This window comes from Lepidochelys kempii, chromosome 12 (genome assembly GCF_965140265.1).
Source record: "Lepidochelys kempii isolate rLepKem1 chromosome 12, rLepKem1.hap2, whole genome shotgun sequence".
Lineage (NCBI taxonomy): Eukaryota > Metazoa > Chordata > Testudines > Cheloniidae > Lepidochelys > Lepidochelys kempii.
Window position 1 is genome coordinate 18,365,595 of NC_133267.1, and position 21,103 is coordinate 18,386,697.

The window sequence follows — 21,103 nt, forward strand, 5'->3', positions numbered from 1 at the left end:
ATGTTCATTAGAACTACACAGAAAACTGCCTCCTCTAATATTTAGAATAGTCACATGAAAGGATATCTCACCTTCCTTGGTGATGAAATTCGGTCCTTCCTTTTTGAGCAAAATACTCAACAGAATTGCTTGACTTGCTAGGCAATTGCAGTCCTAAAAAAGAACAACTTTCAGATTTAAATGACTAGCAAAAGATATCACAGTTATTACAAATTCCACACGAACCAGAAGACAATTGTTTTAGCAGTAGCATACAACATACATTTCAAGGAGAAAGTCTCCCCTCTCCTCAAATGCTAAATCTTCATTTGGTCCCCCTACAATGGTAACCAAATAGCCAAATTTAGATTTTCAGTGGGAGTTGAGAGCTCTCGGCACCTTACCAGATCAGGACCTTAGTGATACCCCAGTTATATAATTATCTCTGTCTTCATTTTCTATCTCCTCTGAAGGAAAGAGTGGCACAGCAACACTGGTACAGAGTTTGGGAATTCTCTTTTCACTGCTGCTTTAGAATGGCTTTTTTAAGGACATATATTAAGGTTCAATAAAGTTGCACCACTTAGCTCAGAAAGATCATTCCTGTCTCAGTGCCCTTGACCTCTACCATTTGCAAAACAAATGCTTGTGATCAGATGACTAACTGACATGATAGTTTTCCAAGTTCCCACTAAGACAGAATATTGAAATGTGAAATACTCATTCATTGTTGGTTTCTGGGTACAGGAAAAATACCCAATTGAAACTTATATAGTTGATATTACCGTCAAAAGTCACCAAAAGGTCATCAGTCTGTCTTAGTGGATTTCAACCATTCAGGGTTTTTTTGTTTTTTGGGGTTTTTTTTTGGAGCTGCAGTCTATATATGAGGTATTTATTCATATGGGATGCAACCATCTCTCCCCATTTACAATATTTCAGGTGTTACCAGAAAAAAAAATAATATGGATTCTATTAAAGGGAGTATGGAAAACTGTTAGCTGGAATGTGGCAGCTCAGAGGGTTCTGTGGCACCTGGGGAGAGGGCTACAATGAGGGAAGACTCTTGAAGCAAATATCAGTGTAGAAGCCAGAAGTTACTAGTTCTATTTAAAAACTGTGGAGAACAATTATATGAATTAAAAGAATTATTGACCCTGTTTCCAGATGCATTTAGATAAAAAATGTTGATGGGTGCTCAAAGAATGCCAGACCTCCACTCCACCTAAGCCCTTCTCTTTTCCCTTCCTTCACTACTCTCCCTATTTATGTACGTCATCTCCTGTTTTATTACCCCATGCTAACATGTTATCTCTGTGTAGGTTTTGTCTGGTCTTGCAGCTTTGACAAGCTGTAAAACTGCATTATTGTATAATTCTATTAAAGACCCTGTGAAGCACGTGGTATTTGCAAACATATATTAGCCATAAGTCATTTACCTTTTTGTACTTTTCATTATCTGTTTATGAAAAAAAATCAACAAACATTTAATGAAATATAAAGTTTCTGGCCAAGAAAACTGTTGAGAGTGGCTGCTGGGGTGACAATGTTAACCATGTTCATCTGAAGAACGTGCTGTTAACTAGCAGAATTAAAACAAAAAAAAAATCATCTGATGAGAACTAGAACTAAACTACAGAACAATTTCTCCAATTTTCTTACATTCAGTTTCTCAAGAATCTCGTAAGTCGATCTGTTTTTCCAGTCATTAATATTTACTTCTGGTTGTTGTTCGAGTTCAGAAACATTTGGAGTACTAGTTTGTCTCTTGACTTTTGAATGTTTTGGAAGTTCCAGCTCCTCAAAACTCTTAAATTCGGGAGGCCTGAAAAAATAATTATTTAATTGTCCACACTTCAGAAGATATTTTAATTGTGAAAAACACCATAATTAGATCTCCCACATATCCTTACTCTTCTGTTTCACTGATTCTCAGAAAGTCAAGTTGTTCAACAACTGCTCCAGATATTAATGTCTGGGGAGGGAAAAAAAAAACAAGCACTCAGTATCAGTCTGTACATTGCACATACCAATTCTGAGATCAACAACATAACAAATTGCCCCCTACTAAACAGGAACATTTGAGTTAGACTGATAAGAAACTGCTATATTTTAAAATACCAGTTTCTTTTCAGTTTTCATGCACCTTTTCCTGCAAGTAGCAAGTGTAGTATGAGTGGCAAGTGTAGTATGTTATCACCACAAATCATAATAGCCTTTTTTCTACAATTACAGAAAGACTGGTTACATACCCTACAGTTATTGTGGTTCTTTGAGATGTAGTCAGTGTGGCTCCCATTGTAGGTGTGCAGGTACCTCACATTGCTGAGGAATCCAAAAAGCAGGGATAGAGAGCAGGTCATGGGAACATACTGACATCATCATCCTGAAGAATCACAGTTATTGTAAAGTAGCCACTCTCTCCTCTTATAGTATGCATTAGTATGCAGAGGTGCACCAAGAGGGGACAGGGCAGGGGACCCAGGCCCACCTTTGGCCATAGACAGCAGAGGCAGGAGCTGGAGATGGTGGCTCCTAGCACATCTGAGCCCAACAGGATGCAGAGAGTAGGCTTAGCTGCTGGCATGCCTGACAGAGGGTCCCTCTGGGGCCCCAAGCCCAGCTGCAGCCACTGTGTGGCTAGCCAGCCCCCATCCAGGGAGCTGGGGCCCAAGCCTCCCAGCTCCAGAAATCATGACCCTGGGGCTTCCCCCCCCCCAGGAGCTCCAGAGGTGCCTGGGGTGGGGGAGCAGGTCTTGCCCCCAGTCAACCTCCCCCAAGGAGGGGAAGCCCCAGGGCCATAATTCCTGGAGTTGGGTTATTTAATTGCTTTTTACATTTATCTTGAATGAAGAGCACCTGTTATGCCCACAAGTTTGAATAAGGTTTCACCCAACTCCCAGCATAGCAAATCTATTGGGATTCCTTATTCTTAGGTCATTCCTTAGTCTAAAGGTACCTCCCTCTTGTCCCCATACATATATACATATGTACACATACGTCTACATACAAATATTTGCGCTCTCTCTAACAACGTTAAGATTCTGTCATTAATATTTTAATATGCTTATTGATTACAATTAATTCATTTGATATTCATATGAATTTCATATATATGTACTTCTAGAGAAAATCTGTTCTAATAAAGCAGTTTTAAAGAGGACTTTCTTAAAAAGCATTGTGTTTTGATAGTTGTCAATAGGAGAAAAAAAACTGGATGCATGTCCTGTGAACTTTTAAACTCAGTTTTCATTTTACAATTTATAGTAAAATACCACAGTATTACACTGTAAGAGTTGATTGTGAAAATAAAAAGCTGCTTGCTTTTTTTTGTTTATTTTTATTGCTGATGTCCTCCAGCCATCTTTATGACACATAATCCTCTGGAACACGGCTGATGATGGAAGCAGTTACAGACAATGAAAGTAAAAATGATTAAGAACAGTGCTGGAAACCATACAAATTATTTGTAGGCTTGTAAGGATTAGGATTTTAATAAGTAATTGTCCATTTTACTAGACACATACAAACATACAAAAAATATTTCCATTGATAATAAGTGAAATTTACAGTTAGGCAAAGAAAGAAAAATGCTGCTTGAGAACTATTAGAGTTTAATTTAAGAATATTTACTTTGTATATTTTGACATGTGATGTGGACAATTTAAGTTTTAATGGTTATAAAGTTTTAACTTTTTGAATCTCAACATCTACTGTCATTAAACAGATATTGTCTGTCAAAATTATGAAAAAATAAAAACTGAATTCTGCCAAGCCTAATTATATGTTGCCTGAAAGGATGAATACATTTTAATGTACATGTCACAAGCAAAGATTGTACATCCCCTTTTGTGAATTAAGATATTAAAGCCTAACTGTACATGTTCAGACATGTACATACAAATGTACAAGCTCAATATAAATTATGAAAAAGCAGTATAAAGTATATTGTTTTAATAGATGATGCGTTACCACCTCTTTGCAATTTCAGCCACTTTTTCAGGACTTTTTCCTCTTTAATGAAATGCACAATTTCCAAAATATGACAATATATTCAGGAGATTAAATGATTGAGCTTTTGCACATCCTGTAGTGGAAATTCTTGCATTTTCTGCACATTTGGCATAATATATCAGCTGACCAAACTGTATGATAAGTTTGTAAGACAATTCTTAGACTAAAGGAACATATACATTATTTTCTGTCTCACAAATAATTCTCCTCAGCTGATCAGCAGTGCCTACAAATTTTGGGTGAGGAGGGGGAAAGGAGATAACAAGACTTCCTAAAACTCTACAAAACCTCAAATAAAAGTTTAGAGTTGAGAGAGGAATCAAAGATTCAAGATGATTCCTATTTCACCCAAATCAGTTTCCACATCCTTAGTTTAAAATTGTAGTAGGAAATAAACATTCACTGTATCATAGTTAATATACTATAAACCTAACCTAGTCAGTATATATTATACTGAATCCTGTGGAAATGATTACTTACCTTCACAGCTGCTTTAACAATATATTCTTGGAAAAATCTCAGTAGGTTTTCAAAGAAACATATCATGAAGAGATACTCAGGGGTGTGGGGCATAGTATATAACTTTATTTACTAGTGTCACATTCATCAACAATGCTCATCTCCAATTTTTGGTGCCCATGATTGAAATTGGATGGTGAAAACCCAGAGCACACAGAATACCAAGACACAGCACAACACAACCTCGATGAAAACCATCCTAGACCCGAGCCAGTTAAAAAGGTTATTGAAATGTTTTTCCACCCTTCATGAATAAGACAGACAACATGAACAGCAGTGATTGTCAAATTGATAAAACAATTCTAAAAGGCTTATTAATTATTTAAAGTATCTTCAGGGAAAGGAATTGAATGTGGAGGGGAACAATGGTTTACTGAGGACTTTGAAATAGTACAATGTGTAAAATAATGTAAGAGCACACTGTAGATAATGTTTGAGAAATGTTTCTTGTGACAATATATCAATTTAATAAAATACGAAGTAATAAACAGGAGGCATTCCAGATAAACATCAAAAGCCCCCTGGAGCCTGCAGGTAGTGCTTTGCATGGATGGCAATGACATTGACATCAGGAACTCTAACTTATGATCGCCAGAGATTTTATGAACTAGGTAATTTACAAATGTTTATTTAAATGGTCATTGAAAGCATTTATTTTACTGTTAGAGCTAGGAATGTTCTCTTCGTAATTTTAACATTTTAGCTGCTTGCGGTAAACCCTAGTCTCCCCCTTAAGATTTATCTTGAGCAGCTAATGTATTAAAACTGGCTAGAATTTTAACATTAGTTAACATGTGAAACACACACTTTTCCCTGCTGTTGATATGGCCCAGAATAGAGCCCTTAACCCTTGATATCAAGGGCTTGCCCTTTTGTGATAAATTCCACAAGACAGATGGCTGGAAGTAAAAATAAAATAGATTTCCTGCCACATTAAAAGGACCTTTGTTGAAAATATCAAAGCCCTGTGCTCCTGTTTAGAGAAAGCATGATTTACAGTGTACAGAAACTTAACAAAGGGCTTTAAAGAAAAGCAGAACCCTTGATTTATCTCATCTTTAATTTTATAACACTCAGTGAGGTATTAAAAAGTCACATGAGAAACCAAAGAATTTTGATGGAATAAAATGTCTGTAGAAATAATTCACAGTTCATGGACTAACACAGACTACTGCCAGAGTATGAATGCAACATTTAGGGAAAAAAAAAAATACCTGCACTCTATCAACATGAACCTTCACTCCTCCAACAACTCCCTTTTTAAAGGCTGCCAGCATATCTAATATTGGATTGAATCTGCTTCCCCTATAATTTTAAAAACAAACACATTAATATTAAAAATGTGAAAAATCACATTACAAATAATGATCTTCACATGTATTCCATACCTTATGTTATCCTCACGGATAAGCACGAGGAACAGGGGGCGACCATGCATCTTCCAATATTGCTTAATGAACTGTAATGCATTCTAGGTAAACATAAAAGTGTATGTGATTCATGCCAGGAAACATACAGTACAATATATTGTAACTATAACAAACAACTTAAAATAAAGGGTACTGCTATAAACCCAACAGATTACAAATCCCAAACAGTTAATTTTTTCAGTTATGTATTTATTTATTTTTTTGCAGAATGTAAGCAATTTGCAAACGCTGCATAGCCACAGCTTTATAACAACATTGCTCTCATTATAGGTTAGGCACAAACCAACCAAGTCACCAGTCTGAGCAGAATGAAATATTGGATTACATCTATTGATCTGTATAAAGAGGGTTCTGATGTGAATAGCGAGTGAAAGTGCAGGGGAGATCATTGGCACCTTTTATACACCAGAAGTAGGTGCTGCAGCCCAGGTCATTTCACTGTGAGGATGGGGGAATAGGGCAGGTGATGCTGGCACTAGAACTGGGGGACATTTTTTCAAATAGAATATTTGCTGAAAAATGCAGTTAGAGGTCAACTGAAACTATCCCCTATTTGACATGAATTCACTGATTAGTTTCATCAATAAAAAAAAAAGTCAGGATAGATTCATAAGGGGCCTTAGGTGCCATTTTTGAAACTGAAGAGGGGGTGGCAGTGGTCTGATACCTGATAGCCCCATGGTTAGAGCACTCACCTGGGACATGGAAGACCCAGATTCACATCCCCACTCTGCCTGATTTGAACTTGCAGATGAATGCCCTGCCTACAGGGCTATAAAGTATTCTAGGGTGGGTCTCTCTCAATTTCTCCTGTTGATGTCGTTCCACTTTGCATAAATAATTAAATATTCAACAGACCAGAGAGAGAGGAATGACCCTACAGTCTAGTGGCCAGGGCACTAATTTGGGAGGGTCATAGCCAGGTTCCAGTCCTTGCTGCAAACTGAACAACCAGTTATTCACATAGCTACACTGCTGCCCTTAACTGTGTTTCACCCAAGGAAGGCAAATTTTAATTTGTAGCCAAGGCTCCAGAAAAGCCCCAGCAGATGAGGCTTTCAATCAAAGCATCCCTAAAGTGAACTGGCCATGCCCCTTGCCCCTGCCAAATTTGTCTGTCTTTGGGGCTGCACTTGAGTTTCCCTGGAAAACAGGGGTTCGTGCATGTTGTGCCACTGCATTCTCATCCCCTCCTGGAGTTAGATTTCTGCCAACGTAGAACATCCACTAGGGTCTGCACTGGTCTAATAGTATATTAATGCTAATATTTGCATTGTTCTTCCCACCATAACTTTGCTCGTCTTACATTATATAGTAAGGTATACAGACTATATATTTTTTCATCCACCTTTTCCAATCCTACATTTCAACAAACCTTTAGAACAGCACAATTTATTCTTAATATAGGACTTATTTCATCAGGTTGCATAAGATAAACAACAGATAAATACCTTAATGTCATCGATCAACAGCATAACATCCTGAGACATGTAGAAGTCACTTAGGTCAAAAATGATTGGGTAGCAAACAACAGTCTTTCCTAGTATTCGATAAATCTGTAGGAAGAAAAAGCTAACATTACCCATTTCTTTAAAATATATTAAACTAACATTAATACAGTTTAAAAAGTGAAAACACAGATGTAGTCTTGCAGAATTGTCAAAGTAATAATGATCTGCAAAAAGGACAACTGAAAAATCTAATTTGAAGAATCCTTGTTCTTACACAGTGAGCAAATCCACATTCTTTTTTAATCACAGCGGTTCACCCAATCATGATCAAGCTTGTCTTGGGTGAGTAAGTATTGCTGTAACTAGTTGCTTAGGTAAGGCGTGAAATAATTTAATAGTGAGATAGTTTATGCTCTGTCCTTAATGAGTTTATAAACTATATTAAAAACATTTTATAATAAACAATACGATTTACATGCAGAAAATAAGATTACATTTAGTAAATTCAACAATTTAAATAGTATTCTGTCTCCACAAAATAATCCAAAATTTGTCTGGAGTACATGCTAATTATAGTAATACAAATCAGTCACTTCTTGCAATGACCTTTGATGTTCCAAGGCATCCGATAGGCCTGTCGGGTCTTCCAGATAATCCCAGTTTGTCATTAATCCCCAAATGAAAGTAAGCCTGAAAGAAATAATAATTGTGACACTGTAAGGCCATCTAGTTACACAGGCAAAATTCAGGTCCTTCTTGTTTTTCCCCCCAGCATTAAACAACCCCAGAAACATGAACTCAGCTTTTTTTTTTTTGAGGAGGGCATAAATATAAAACCATTACAATTTTTTCTTGTTATTGGCTTTTTGGACATACATCTGTATCACAGTAAAAGAACTGAGAAAAACAGATAAAACTTGACTAAATGTGTAGCCCAAGGACTGAATTTGGCCCAGTAAGTAAGGAAGCAAAAAGTGAATTATCTTCACTTTTAATAATCTCTTCATTGACAAACCATGTTCAATATAATGAAAGCCACATCACCTCTGGCAGATCACCAGCACTGAATTTCATTATATTTCTGCTGTGTACCTGTGGTCTATATAGTCCTCCAACCCTACTTTTCATTGCTTATGAAAGCAAAGTGATGGATAACAGCTGCTAATATCAGCATGGTGTGGAGGTAGGAGCTATGTAAGCATCTCAAAGATGCTCTTTACTAGCATAAGAATGGCTATATGGGGTCAAACCAAAGATCCATCTAGCCCAGTATCCTGTCTTCCGACAGCAGCCAATGCCAGGTGCCCCAGAGGGAATGAACAGAACAGGTAATCATCAAGTCATTCATTCCCTGTTGCCCATTCCCAGCTTCTGGAAAACAGAGGCTAGGGACACCATCCCTGCCCAGCCTGGCTCATAGCTATGGATGGACCTATCCTCCATGAATTTATTTAGTTCTTTTTTGAGCCCTGTTATAGTCTTGGCCTTCACAACATCCTCTGGCAAAGAGTTCCACAGGTTGACTGTGCACTGTGTGAAGAAATACTTCCTTTGTTTGATTGAGAGCTAGTGAACAGGAGCTAATGGGAGTTTTGCGAGGGAGTTCTCCAGGTGAAGGAGGAGCGATTATATTAGGTAAGTTTGTTGCCTGTAGTGTGTGTGTTTGTGGTGTGCTTGCTGCTTGAGTGAAATATACCCTGTGGTCTGTTTGTTTGGGGGACCGTGTGTGCACTGAGCCTAGCAGCCTGCTAGGCAAGGCTGAGAGCTTCTTAACGAGGCTTTGATCCCTAAGCCCTTTACCACCCCTCAACCCTTAACCAGGGGTGGGCATACTCAGGAAGTCCAGGGCTTTAAAAAGCCCACTCCTAAGCAACCAGAGGAGCTAGCGAACAGGAGTGGCTAACACTGTTGTATTGTTAGGATCTCAATCATGGCCCTGAACATCAAAGCAATTATAGTCCTGAGTCTCTTCAGCAGAGCCTACCACACAGTGCTGAATTAGGGTCTGATCCTTGAGCTTTGGGTGCACTCCTGGACCTATGCACAACACCACTGACTCCTGCCTATGTGAAGCAAGTTTCAGAATTCGGGCTTACATTGTAATGGGAATTCGAGTTCTATTGACTAGGTTGATTCACTCCAAATCAGAAATCTCAAAACTTCTCCAACTTAACCAAACTATCTACCCTAGATTGATCATTAAAGCAAATGTTGATGTTAGCTAATTTAGGCGTTAATTTTTGGCTTATACCATTTTACCAACAGAATATTTTTAACTTAAATATCGTTTTCCTGTAATGGTAACGTATTCATTAATATGTGAGGTTTACAACACTGTGCTGTATCAGATTAGTCAATGTATAATAGAAACATGTCATAACTATTGAGCTGTGGGTAAACGAGAGTACACATGCAAATTAAATCTTTGAAAAAAAATCTGCAACTCCCATTCTGTTTGGGTGATTTTAGATGACAAGCTCACCATTATTAAAATGGAACTAAATTTCCTAGAATTTTATAAGTGACATCAGGAAGATTTCTCTGGGCACATTCTCTCTGAATGCAGGAAGGAAGATCTCTCAGGGATAAATAAAGATGAAGTTTTAGACAAAGATGACTATCTACTTATGATCTCCTAGGGTATGTCTTCACCACAGAATTAGCCTGGGTTCTTACTTTTGTGTCCATACACAAAAATCTCACACCGGCATTAAGTGGTGCTTTCAAACTGCATGTGGCTGGGGGTGTGGGCTAGAACCTGGATTCCCCTTTCACTTGGACTGGTAACCCATCCACTTTTGCATTGCAGATGCAGGATAAATCATGCGACTGCTGACAGTCCTCCTATGCCTTTCCACAATTTCCCCCCACCCGCAAAGTCCCCAGAAAGACAAATATTTTCCCACAATTGGCAGGGAAAGAATCAGAGTGGCTCATCTTGCTGCAGCATAAAGAACCATGGGATATGCCCCCAGAAGTCCTAAAGACACACGTGGGGGAGTGCAGCATGTGTGAGGACACGGTAGCTTGGGTAGTATTTTGCAGCATGGCTGCTTACACCTGGGCTAGGTTAACCCATGTGCCGATCACCCAGCCTAACTCTGCAGTGATGAGAAGAGATGATAAGCCAATAGCAGCTGTAAATTAACTGTAAGGGCAGAAATCTCACTATTTAGAATATTTGAAAACAATGAAGTATTACTGAACACATCAACTCTAGCAAGCCCAAATCATCTGAGGCTTTTTGAGCGCCTCAGACTACAGAAAGCTGTGGTTACTGGTTCTAAAGAAGGATGACCTTACAGAAGAAAAGTCAACTTGCTGCAAAAAGTAACAAAAAAAAATTCTACCCAATGAAGTATGATAGAACTACCAAGGGAGAAAGGAGAGTTAATGGAAAACAGGGAAAGAAAGTCATGTAATAGAACCCGTTTTGCGGGCTATCCTAACTCTAGTGAACTGAAGCTGATGGGAGAGTAGCTAACAGGCATGGGACTCCAGCTGTCTATCCAACTGAAGGGAAGGAGTTTTTCGTCCTTATTTTGGAAAAAAAAAATCCCACTTCCCTGACCTATGTGTCCATGTTCTTCAGATTAGGTACAATGTAAATTGGCCTTGGAGTCAGCTTGTTTAGCTTTAGTATTTAAAAAAAGTTGCGTATGTAGCACAAAGGCTATTTTCACTCATTACAAAACTGTAAACAGTGATATAGAATTGTCAATCACACTGCTACAATGCAATGAACAAAATGTCCCCTACCACAGTTATCCAATCTGAATGACTATATTCAGGTGGGAAAAGACTGGAGAGTCCATTCAATGTCAAAAATATTAATGCATTTAATATGGTGTCTGTACATAACATAAATTAAAAACTGCCATTCATGTTAAGCTGCTTATTCTTACATAGTATGGAGAGCATATGAATGACAAGTAATAAGCACATTATAACGTAACACTAGATGGAGCTCTACCTCCCTAGAACAGTCTATAACATTTTACATATAAAAGAATTGTCTCTACTAATAAAAACGGAATTCTAATAATCCTATAATACCACATCTTTCTTTGGGGATTCAGCTATGCTCTATAATCTACTTTGCATCTTCCAATAATAGATCTCCTGCTTCACCCATTACAGATAAACCACCCCCCCACACACACACAAACTGCATCAATTCAGATTCAGCTTCATTTCTTTACTTTTGGAAATGTGTCTTTAAGCTAACCAACATTTTAGCCAACAACTACACCCCTAGCTCAAAACACGAGAACACTAGTTCATTTCCAAGAAATGTCTCAAGTACTGTACAATTCACTAATGGAAGTTTTTCAAGTTAACCTTCTCTATCCAGTTGGTTCAATGCAGTGCAGCAAGAATTAATGATAGCTGGAGGTTGCTATAAAAGCCTGGAGTGATAATGGGTATCCAGATTCTAGAAACCTTTTCAAAAAGCCAAAGTGGACTCTTCTGCCATCTGTTTTTCTATTCTTTGATTTTGCTACCATCTGTTTTCTTATTCTACTTGCTTCAATTTCCCTATCCTCAGCATTCCTCCTGTCTACCTCATCTTCCTCTTCTTTAACTGTTTCTTTTATCTTTCTGCCCTTCCTTACACACTTTTTTCTCTTCTTACATTCCTACTTTCATATCTTTTCCTCATCTCCTTCTCTCATATATACTATTTCTTCGGACACAGCCCCAAGTTTTAGCTTTAATATGCCATCACTGGTGGCTAGACTAGTTTGCAATTTTGTAATTAAGTATTTTGAACTATATTAAACATCAAACCGAATTATATGAAAAATAAAGATAGCTATAGTGGGATTGGGAAAAGTACCTTAAATTACCTTTTGTGATTGTTTTTAGCAGAATATGTTCAAAACAACAACAAAAAGTCTTTTATAATATAAAATGCATTAATTTAAAATACATTTTAAAGTGTTATATAATTTTTACATTATAATGTAAGTAAATACAGTGAATATGATGAAAGAAGAAGGTAGAAGCAGGAAAAGGAAATGAAGCAAGAAGGGAGAAAGAGATGAAAAAGCATAATAGGAGAAGGGACAGTATTAGAAAAACAAAAGAAAAATAAAGAGAGACAAAATCCCGCCATGATTGTTGCAGGGGACGTGGGAAGGAAATACCCCCTCACACATCCCCTGCATCAGCAAGAGGGGTTATTGACTGGACTGGTAAGTGCCCGGAAGAGAGGGAGGAAGCAAGAGCAAGAGCATATGCTTGATGAGGCAGAAGTGGGCCCCTCCTCCTGCTCAGCTCCTCCCAGTGGCTGGGCTGATGGGCTCTTGGCTGCTCCCTCAGTCCCCTCCCACAATCTATTTAAACTCTTCCTAGAGTTTTCAAAAGCCTCTTGCCCATTAGCTGCTGCCAGATAACTTCATCCAGAGTGGGCAATGCTGAGATCAGGGGACAAGTGCCAATGTGTGGATAACAAGCAATCACAAGGGTAGGGATCATTTTAGTACTGCAGGACAGCCTAGAACTGCCCCACCTTTCCCCCACCCTATGTGGCTACCTTACCATGGCCAGGACTGCTGGCCCTCTACTAACTCATAGGGGATCACCCATTGTGGGCAAGTCTGTGACTCCTGCCTCCAGCATTCAAGTGGGGGCCACGTTACTGCAGCTGATTCTGTGACTGCCTTGTCCCATGCTTATTGGGGCCACATGGCTGAGTTCTGGGACTGCCCCCATGGGAGAAAAGGGAGCTAGGTGACAGCAGTGGTGGGCTATGGAAGCCATGCAGTCACGGGTAGCATCAGCAGTTGGATGCTCGGAGGGCGCAATGGCTGCGGCCACAGCAGCAGGAATTAGAATGGTGCCTTCCACCTCAGTGGGCTACAGAGGGTCTGGGCAGCCAGGTGGGGCCAGTACTGCCAAGCCGGGAGTACCCAACCATTCCCTCCTGTGATCCGCGGCTGAAGTCACTTCTTTGCTGAGCTTTGTGAAGCAATCACTGGCTTTAGACAGCCCCCGCCCCCCAAAAAGGAACAGAATTTGTGTACCTACAGGCTAGCGGAAGGGGGCAGTGACCTTTCCTCTGGAGTGAGGAGAGCTGGCTGTGCACAGGTGTGGGGGAGCCTGCTGAGGCATGGGAAGGATCAAGGAGTGGAAGCAAGAAACCACCACCACAGCGAGGGGAAAAGAGGTCTGCTGATGGACAGAGACTGACAGTCCCAGGATTCTGACAGCAGGTGGTGAGTCAGAACCTCTCGTTCAGCAGGTTTCAAAAGGGAGGAATTAATTCCTTCTGCTATTGGGGTGTGAAAGTGAACCACAAAGAGTGAGGGGAGGGTCAGGACCCAAGGTCCTTATATCAGGAAACAATGGGACTCAGGCATGGAGGCGGGGAAAAGTGGCAACCAAAGGGTGATTGGGTTAGAGCCTCCCTGTAGGAGCATGCAAATAGCCCAGCTGGGATCCCTCAGCTGTAGGGTTGGAAACACATGGGAGATGAACAGCAGCACTGCTTCTGGCTTCATGCCACAGGTAGCTGCAGATATACCCAGGTGCAGAGCAGCTGAGAAGCAGCCCTGTGAGGGGCTAGTAGTATTAGTGGACTCACTGGCTCCTCTCCTGTGTGCAAGGCTAGGGCACCTGCCTGACATGGATAGTTCCTCCTCAGGAGGAAGAGCACTATTGGAACAGGTATGGAGTAGAGATGGTCTTTCTCAGCAGGTCCCTGAACTGCAGAAGCAGATGTCCAAAAAGCTGGATGTACTAGAATATGTTGTGAACCCCAACACCAAGTAGCAGTGGAGTGCTTAGCAGACAAAGGTGGACTATCAGACACCATATCCCTCTTTACTGAGAAGGATATAGGGGACATAGGCGTTGAAGACAGGGGACCATATGCAGGAATTGACAGGCCACTTGGAGCCCATTTATCAAAAGCGGTTAAGAAAAAAATTAGAAATATGTGGACGCATTCACCCTTCTATTTCAAGAAGCGGGGGGGGGGGGGAGCGGGTGAGATGCTGATGAAAAAACAGAAGGAAAATAAACCTCAGCAAACTCAAGGTAGCTAGGACTCTGGATAATTAGACTCCAGCCTTTTCTATATATGCAAGTGGACTATGCAAAAGGAACAGACACCAATATACTCCCAGCCTTCTCAAACCCATGGACATCATATCAAGGGCAAATGCCACATAGGAATGGGATAGCTGTGACATGATGAGGAGTTTAGATTTAGGGTATTAGAAGGGCCATATTTGCTATGGGGTAAGAATGACCAAGGCTTGTGGATGGAATGCATGATCCCATGCCATCCAGCCCAGCATGCTTATATAGACAGTGAGTTACCAGTAGCAAAATCACAGGCATCAAAAGGGGATATTAGTTTTAATGTCTGTTCTGCCATTAATGAAATGAAGTGTCTTTGTTCCTATTGGAAACACCAAGCATGCATGTAAGAGAAGTGGAAGCCAACATGGTGGCCCCTCTCCCCCTTGTAACTGGAGCAGAGGAAAGGCCAATCATAGTAGACAAAATAGCAGGTCATCAATGGTACTTCACCTGGAGTGGCAGGAAGCAGCAGCAGTACTGGAAAATGCTGCAACCAGGCATGCATTATAAATCAATAATGCACACTTTGAAGTATCATACAGTTTAATTAAAATGAAACAAAAAGCTAGACAGTTTGCTGCAACATAAGTATGCTTGAGTCCGGTTGTCAGCAAATAAGGAATTGCATTAAAAAAAAAATAAAAAAAAGAACAGCATAGATAAGTCATTAATGCAAAATCTCTTACTTTGACAAGTTCCTGTTGAGCCCATATCTGAATAGGCTCCACCTGCTGGGGAGTCTGAGTCTGGATTCCATATGTGTTCAGAAAAACTTGCAGGCTATAAAACAAAATAAATGCAGGGATTAATCACAGTATAACTACAGTCTGATTTTGTAATGGCTGTGGTAGCAATTACTGAAGAAGCAAAAACATGAATATCACATCAATTTAAATCTGAATTAATATTCTCACTCCTGCTTCTTTGAAAACCTGTGCCAGACTGTAGATCTCGGTCACATTCAATTCTTTCTTAAAATACAAATTCTTAATAAAAGTAAATGTCTTACCGTTGACTTTCTGCTATCAGGGCCACATGGACCACCAAATCATTTTCTAGAGGCCCCTAAAATCAATAACAGCAAACAAATACTTTTATTAACACAGTTAACCAAGAACAGTTTGTTATCTCAACAAGAAACAAGAACAATATTAACAGTATTTAAACAGTTCATAGATACGATCGGCATCAACTCACTGTATTGCTGCTTCTCCCTGCTCTCAACTGTCTGTTAATCAATTTAACTGTGTAGACAGGGTAATGGAACACCATAGAACTAAAAGCCATAAATCTCACAACTAAGTGAGTGGCTGTACTGTCAATGGTATTTTGAATGATGCATGTTGGAGAGATAGGGACCAATTCTTCTTTTGCCACCATTTACATTTTTGTAATGGAAAAAAGACAAATCATGTAAGAGATTTATTTAAAAATTGTTATATATGGTAAAAATCCTTCAGTATGTATCCCAGAAAAAATGCAAGGTTATATTATTGATGTTTTTGGTATTTTCCCCTTATACCTACTATATCATAGTATTATTTTGATATACTGCATAGACTTTGTAAAGAATTAATCACACAACCGACTGTATAACTGATAGCCTTCATAAAAAAACAACCAAAAAACAAAATGCACACACACACATGACATGCAAGCTAATAGCATTAATATTTTTAATCTGAAGTATTTTTGACTGGACAGTTGCTAACTGTATTGTTGTATGAAAGATATAATGTACATTTCTAAAGGGTGACAATATTTCTAATGTTATGATTAATTAGGTTATTAAGAACAAAATAAATGACAGTATTTTGGTCAGAAAAAAGACATGCAAACAGTATTGAATTAAACAGATGGGTAAAATTTTGACCGCACTAAAATCAGTGACTGGGGCCGGGATTTAACTGGCAACATGCTTCACTGGCTAAGATGTAAAATGTCTGCATTACTCTCATTCATTTCCTTGATAGTATTCAATGCACTCTGTATACATACTCTGATTTTTGGGGGGAGGAGAGAAGGAAGAGGGAAGGGGAAGTGCTATGGTGTATCCAGCAGAAGCAACTACAGTGTTATTTCCAAGATGGTTCTCTCTAACAGCACAGTTTTAGCTGTAAAAACCCCTGACTTGGAATTTTAATTTTAACAATGTAAAGAAAAACTGCAGAATTTGCAGAGCAAAAATTAAGTTAAAATTATGTTAACTTTTTTAAATGTCTACATCCAAAATGTACCATAATTTCTTTCCATTGTAAGTCTTTAAAGTAAAAAGACAAGTTCAGGCATTTATGACTCCTCCAAACCAAATCGCACTTGCTGTATTCAGAAAAGCAAATCTTGAGGTCCTAAAAAATACATGAATAATAACTTCTACTAGAGGTTGCAGAAGCACTATAACCTACATTTTTTAAGCACACAAACCAGATTTTTTTCCCTCAATATAAGTATCACAATATGGGAGCCAGAATGACCTGTTGGAAATTCAAGTGACATAAGACTTTGATAACAAAACAGTGTCCTCAACAACAGGGAGTTCTTATTGACTTAACACTGTTTGTAAAGGTATTAAAAACAGACAAAATTACTTTATGTCAGGACAGTATAATAAACCACTACAAACTTTACCTCAGAATTAGAATTAGGAAGTTTCTTTGCTGCTCTATGTCTATTAATATCATGTAAGAGATTGAGGTTGTCTGACTATTGCAATTGAGACTATTTGAAATGAAAGTCTGGAGAAAGATCTTTGGATAAGCATTCTATGTCAAGTTATTATGTTTAGATTTGTATATAGCAGACAGAAGGAAGAAAGCAGGTTCTAACTAGAATTCTTTATTTCCAAATGACAGTGTATTTAAGTTGGTTGAGTAATTAGATTCTTGCCACTCAAAGAAACAGGTAAAATAATTTTTAGCTATAAAATTTTAGTACAGACTCTAGAAAATAATGTCTGGGACAAAAAAGGGAGTTTATTAAAAATAAACTGCAGATCCCTTATTTCTCGTGTCAATCTATTTACTGGTATGCAGGATTTCATGGATTACTGCACCTGATGAAGTACTTTATCAAAAGGTAGATGCAGCAATCTTTTTCTAAGTGACTTACTGCTTCAGTTATTTTTATATTAGAGGACCTGGCTGTGTGAAACTTAAGACTTTCAAAAAATACTGCAAGAAACTCAATATAGTGCATTTAACTAGCATTCTGCTATGTATGAAGCAGAAAGCAAATGTCTTTGCCTTTCACTGTGTCAAGGTCTGGGAGACAATATAAATTTACAGAATGTGCCACGCCATACTGTAAACACTGTTAGAATATTCAGTTAGAAGATGAATGAAATAAAGCCATTTATCAGTCCCCAGAAATTATAGTGCGCTCTCTCTCTATATATATATATTTCATTAATATATTTATTATTTCATTCATCTTCTAACTGAATATTCTAACAGTGTTTACAGTATGCTGTGGCACATTCTAGATCTATAACTTTATATTGTCTCCCAGACCTTGACACAGTGAAAGGCAAAGACATTTGCTTTCTGCTTCATACATAGTAGAATGCTAGTTAAATGCACTATATTGAGTTTATATATAGATATATAGATACAGCATTAACTACCTATATTCAATCAAAGCTGAATGCAGTGGATGTCACCATGACCCTATATTCATACCCTACACACCACTGTAATAATCTTTGCACAAAATATACCTTGTAAGGTATCATTTGAAAACAAATAACTTGCTGATCAAGAATATCATGGTGAAACATATGTAGCAACTATGTAAAGTTATGAACATCAGCTGAAATTAAGTCTGAAATGCGTTTACCAGATCAGTAAACCAGTTTCTTGAAGACAAAGGACAAGCTGACACCTCTAGCCAGGTGTCAAAGTTGATGAACAATCGCCTATCATGTGGCCATTCTCTGGCAAGGAAGGGGGGCAGGAACAAACAGATTTGCATCTCAGCAAACAACAACCTGGAACCTCTTTAATCACCATGCTCTTTGTCTCTGTCCTCACAGCAGGAATGAATTTTGTCTAGGGGTAACCCTCAGGAAAAGGGGTCAGTACTGCAAAAAGTACTGAATTAAACAGATGGCTTTATTAGAGAAAGTTTTGGAACAAATTGATGAACTAAAGAGTAAAAAGTCACTAGGACCAGATGGTATTCACCCAAGAGTTCTGAAGGAACAAAAGTGTGAAATTGCAGAACTACTAACTGTAGTCTGTAATCTACCATTTAAATCAGCTTCTGTACCAAATGACTGGAGGATAGCTAATGTGACACCAATTTTTAAAAAGGGCTCCAGAGGTGATCCTGGCAAGCCTGACTTCAGTACCAGACAAACTGATTGAAACTACAGTAAAGAACAAAACTGTCAACATATAGTTGAACATAATGTGTTGGGGAAGAGTCAACATGGTTTTCGTAAAGGGAAATCATGCCTTACCAATCTACTGAGTCAGCAGTGTGCCCTTGAGTCAGCAGTGTGCCCTTGTTGCCAAGAAGGCCAATGGCATTTTGGGATGTATAAGTAGGGGCATAGCGAGCAGATCGAGGGACGTGATCGTCCCCCTCTATTCGACATTGGTGAGGCCTCATCTGGAGTACTGTGTCCAGTTTTGGGCCCCACACTACAAGAAGGATGTGGATAAATTGGAAAGAGTCCAGCAAAGGGCAACAAAAATGATTAGAGGTCTGGAACACATGACTTATGAGGAGAGGCTGAGGGAACTGGGATTGTTTAGTCTGCAGAAGAGAAGAATGAAGGGGGATTTGATAGCTGCTTTCAACTACCTGAGAGGTGGTTCCAAAGAGGATGGTTCTAGACTATTCTCAGTGGTAGAAGAGGACAGGACAAGGAGTAATGGTCTCAAGTTGCAGTGGGGGAGGTTTAGGTTGGATATTAGGAAAAACTTTTTCACTAGGAGGGTGGTGAAACACTGGAATGCGTTGCCTAGGGAGGTGGTGGAATCTCCTTCCTTAGAAGTTTTTAAGGTCAGGCTTGACAAAGCCCTGGCTGGGATGATTTAATTGGGGATTCGTCCTGCTTTTGAGCAGGGGGTTGGACTAGATGACCTCCTGAGGTCCCTTCCAACCCTAATATTCTATGATTCTATGATACTAGAATTCTTTGAAGGGGGTCAACAAGCATGTGGAAAGGGGGATCCAGGGGATATAGATTTTCAGAAAGCCTTTGACAAGGTCCATCACCAAAGGTTCTTAAGCAAAGTAAGTCATGATATAAGAGGGAAGGTGGTCTCATGGATTGGTAACTGGTTAAAAGATAGGAAACAAAGGGTTGGAATAAATCATCAGTTTTCACAATGGAGAGAGGTAAATAGTGGTGTCCCTCCCGGGGTCCTATTCAACATATTCATAAACGATCTGGAAAAAGAGGTAAACAGTGAGGTGGCAAAATTTGCAGATGATACAAAACTACTCAAGATAGTTAAGTCCCAGGCAGACTGTGAAGAGCTACAAAAGGATCGCTCAAAACTGGGTGACTAGGCAACAAAATGGCAGATGAAATTCATTGTTGATAAATGCAAAATAATACATATTGCAAAACATAATCCCAACTACACATATAAAATCATGGAGTCTAAATTAGTTACCACCAGTCAAGAAAGATCTTGGGAGTCATTGTGGATAGTTCTCTGAAAACATCCACTTCTTGTGCAGCGGCTGTCGAAAAAGCTAACAGAATGTTGGGAATCATTCAAAAATGGATAGATAATAAGACAGAAAATATCTTATTGCCTCGATATAAATCCATGGTATGCCCACACCTTGAATACTGTGTGCAGATGTGGTCATCCCATCTCAAAAAAGATGTATTGGAATTGGAAAAGGTTCAGAAAAGGGCAACAAAAATGATTAGGGTATAGAAGGAGAGATTAATAAGACTTTTCCGTATGAGGAGAAATTAATAAAACTGGGACTTTTCAGCATGGAGAAGAGACGACTAAGGGGGGATATGGTTGAGGTTTAAAATCGTGACTGGTGTGGAGAAAGTAAATAAAGAAGTGTTATTTACTCCTTTTCATAACATGAACTAGGGGTCACCACAAGAAATTAATAGGTAGCAGGAACAAAAGGAAGTATTTTTTCACACAACATACAGTCAGCCTGTGGAACTTTTTGCCAGAGGATGTTGTGAAGGTCAAGACTATAACAGGGTTCAAAAAAAGAATTAGATAAATTCATGGAGGATAGGTCCATCAATAGCTATTAGCCAAGATGGGCAGGGATGGTGGCCCTAGCCTCTGTTTGCCAGAAGCTGGGAATTTTGCAACAGGGCATGGATCACTTGATGATTACCTATTCTGTTCATTCCCTCTGGTGCACCTGGCATTGGCCACTGTCGGAAGCCAGGATACTGGGCTAGATGAACCTTTGGTCTGACCCAGTATGGCTGTTCTTATGTTATAAATACATATCAAAGGGTGATAACTGTAAAAATGAGGGGCAAAAACACCCCAAGTTATCTCTACCTAGCCATCCCTCTCTTTCACCTAAGACAACAAAAGAAACAGCCCTTGGACATTGGGAGCAGATCGTGGCCTGATAATTTTGTCAGCAATGTTACTGGAAACATGTGGTAAG

General features: G+C 39.1%; 1 protein-coding gene across 6 annotated transcripts in view; it reads right to left on the bottom strand.

Moving 5' to 3' along the window:
- The window catches only part of PHKB (phosphorylase kinase regulatory subunit beta), a 209,795-nt gene that overhangs the window by 34,559 nt on the left and 154,133 nt on the right, over positions 1-21,103 (bottom strand). For 5 of the 6 annotated variants that reach the window (XM_073307737.1, XM_073307738.1, XM_073307735.1 and 2 more), the window contains 9 exons: positions 15,495-15,550; positions 15,172-15,265; positions 8,000-8,083; positions 7,394-7,498; positions 5,901-5,983; positions 5,727-5,817; positions 1,893-1,954; positions 1,642-1,804; positions 72-153 (listed from right to left, as the gene is read on the bottom strand). In XM_073307737.1, coding sequence (XP_073163838.1) covers positions 72-153; positions 1,642-1,804; positions 1,893-1,954; positions 5,727-5,817; positions 5,901-5,983; positions 7,394-7,498; positions 8,000-8,083; positions 15,172-15,265; positions 15,495-15,550 — 820 coding nt within the window. Of the gene's footprint in view, positions 1-71; positions 154-1,641; positions 1,805-1,892; positions 1,955-2,231; positions 2,305-5,726; positions 5,818-5,900; positions 5,984-7,393; positions 7,499-7,999; positions 8,084-15,171; positions 15,266-15,494; positions 15,551-21,103 lie in introns of all 6 variants that reach the window. The other variant, XM_073307739.1, reaches the window with a different exon arrangement.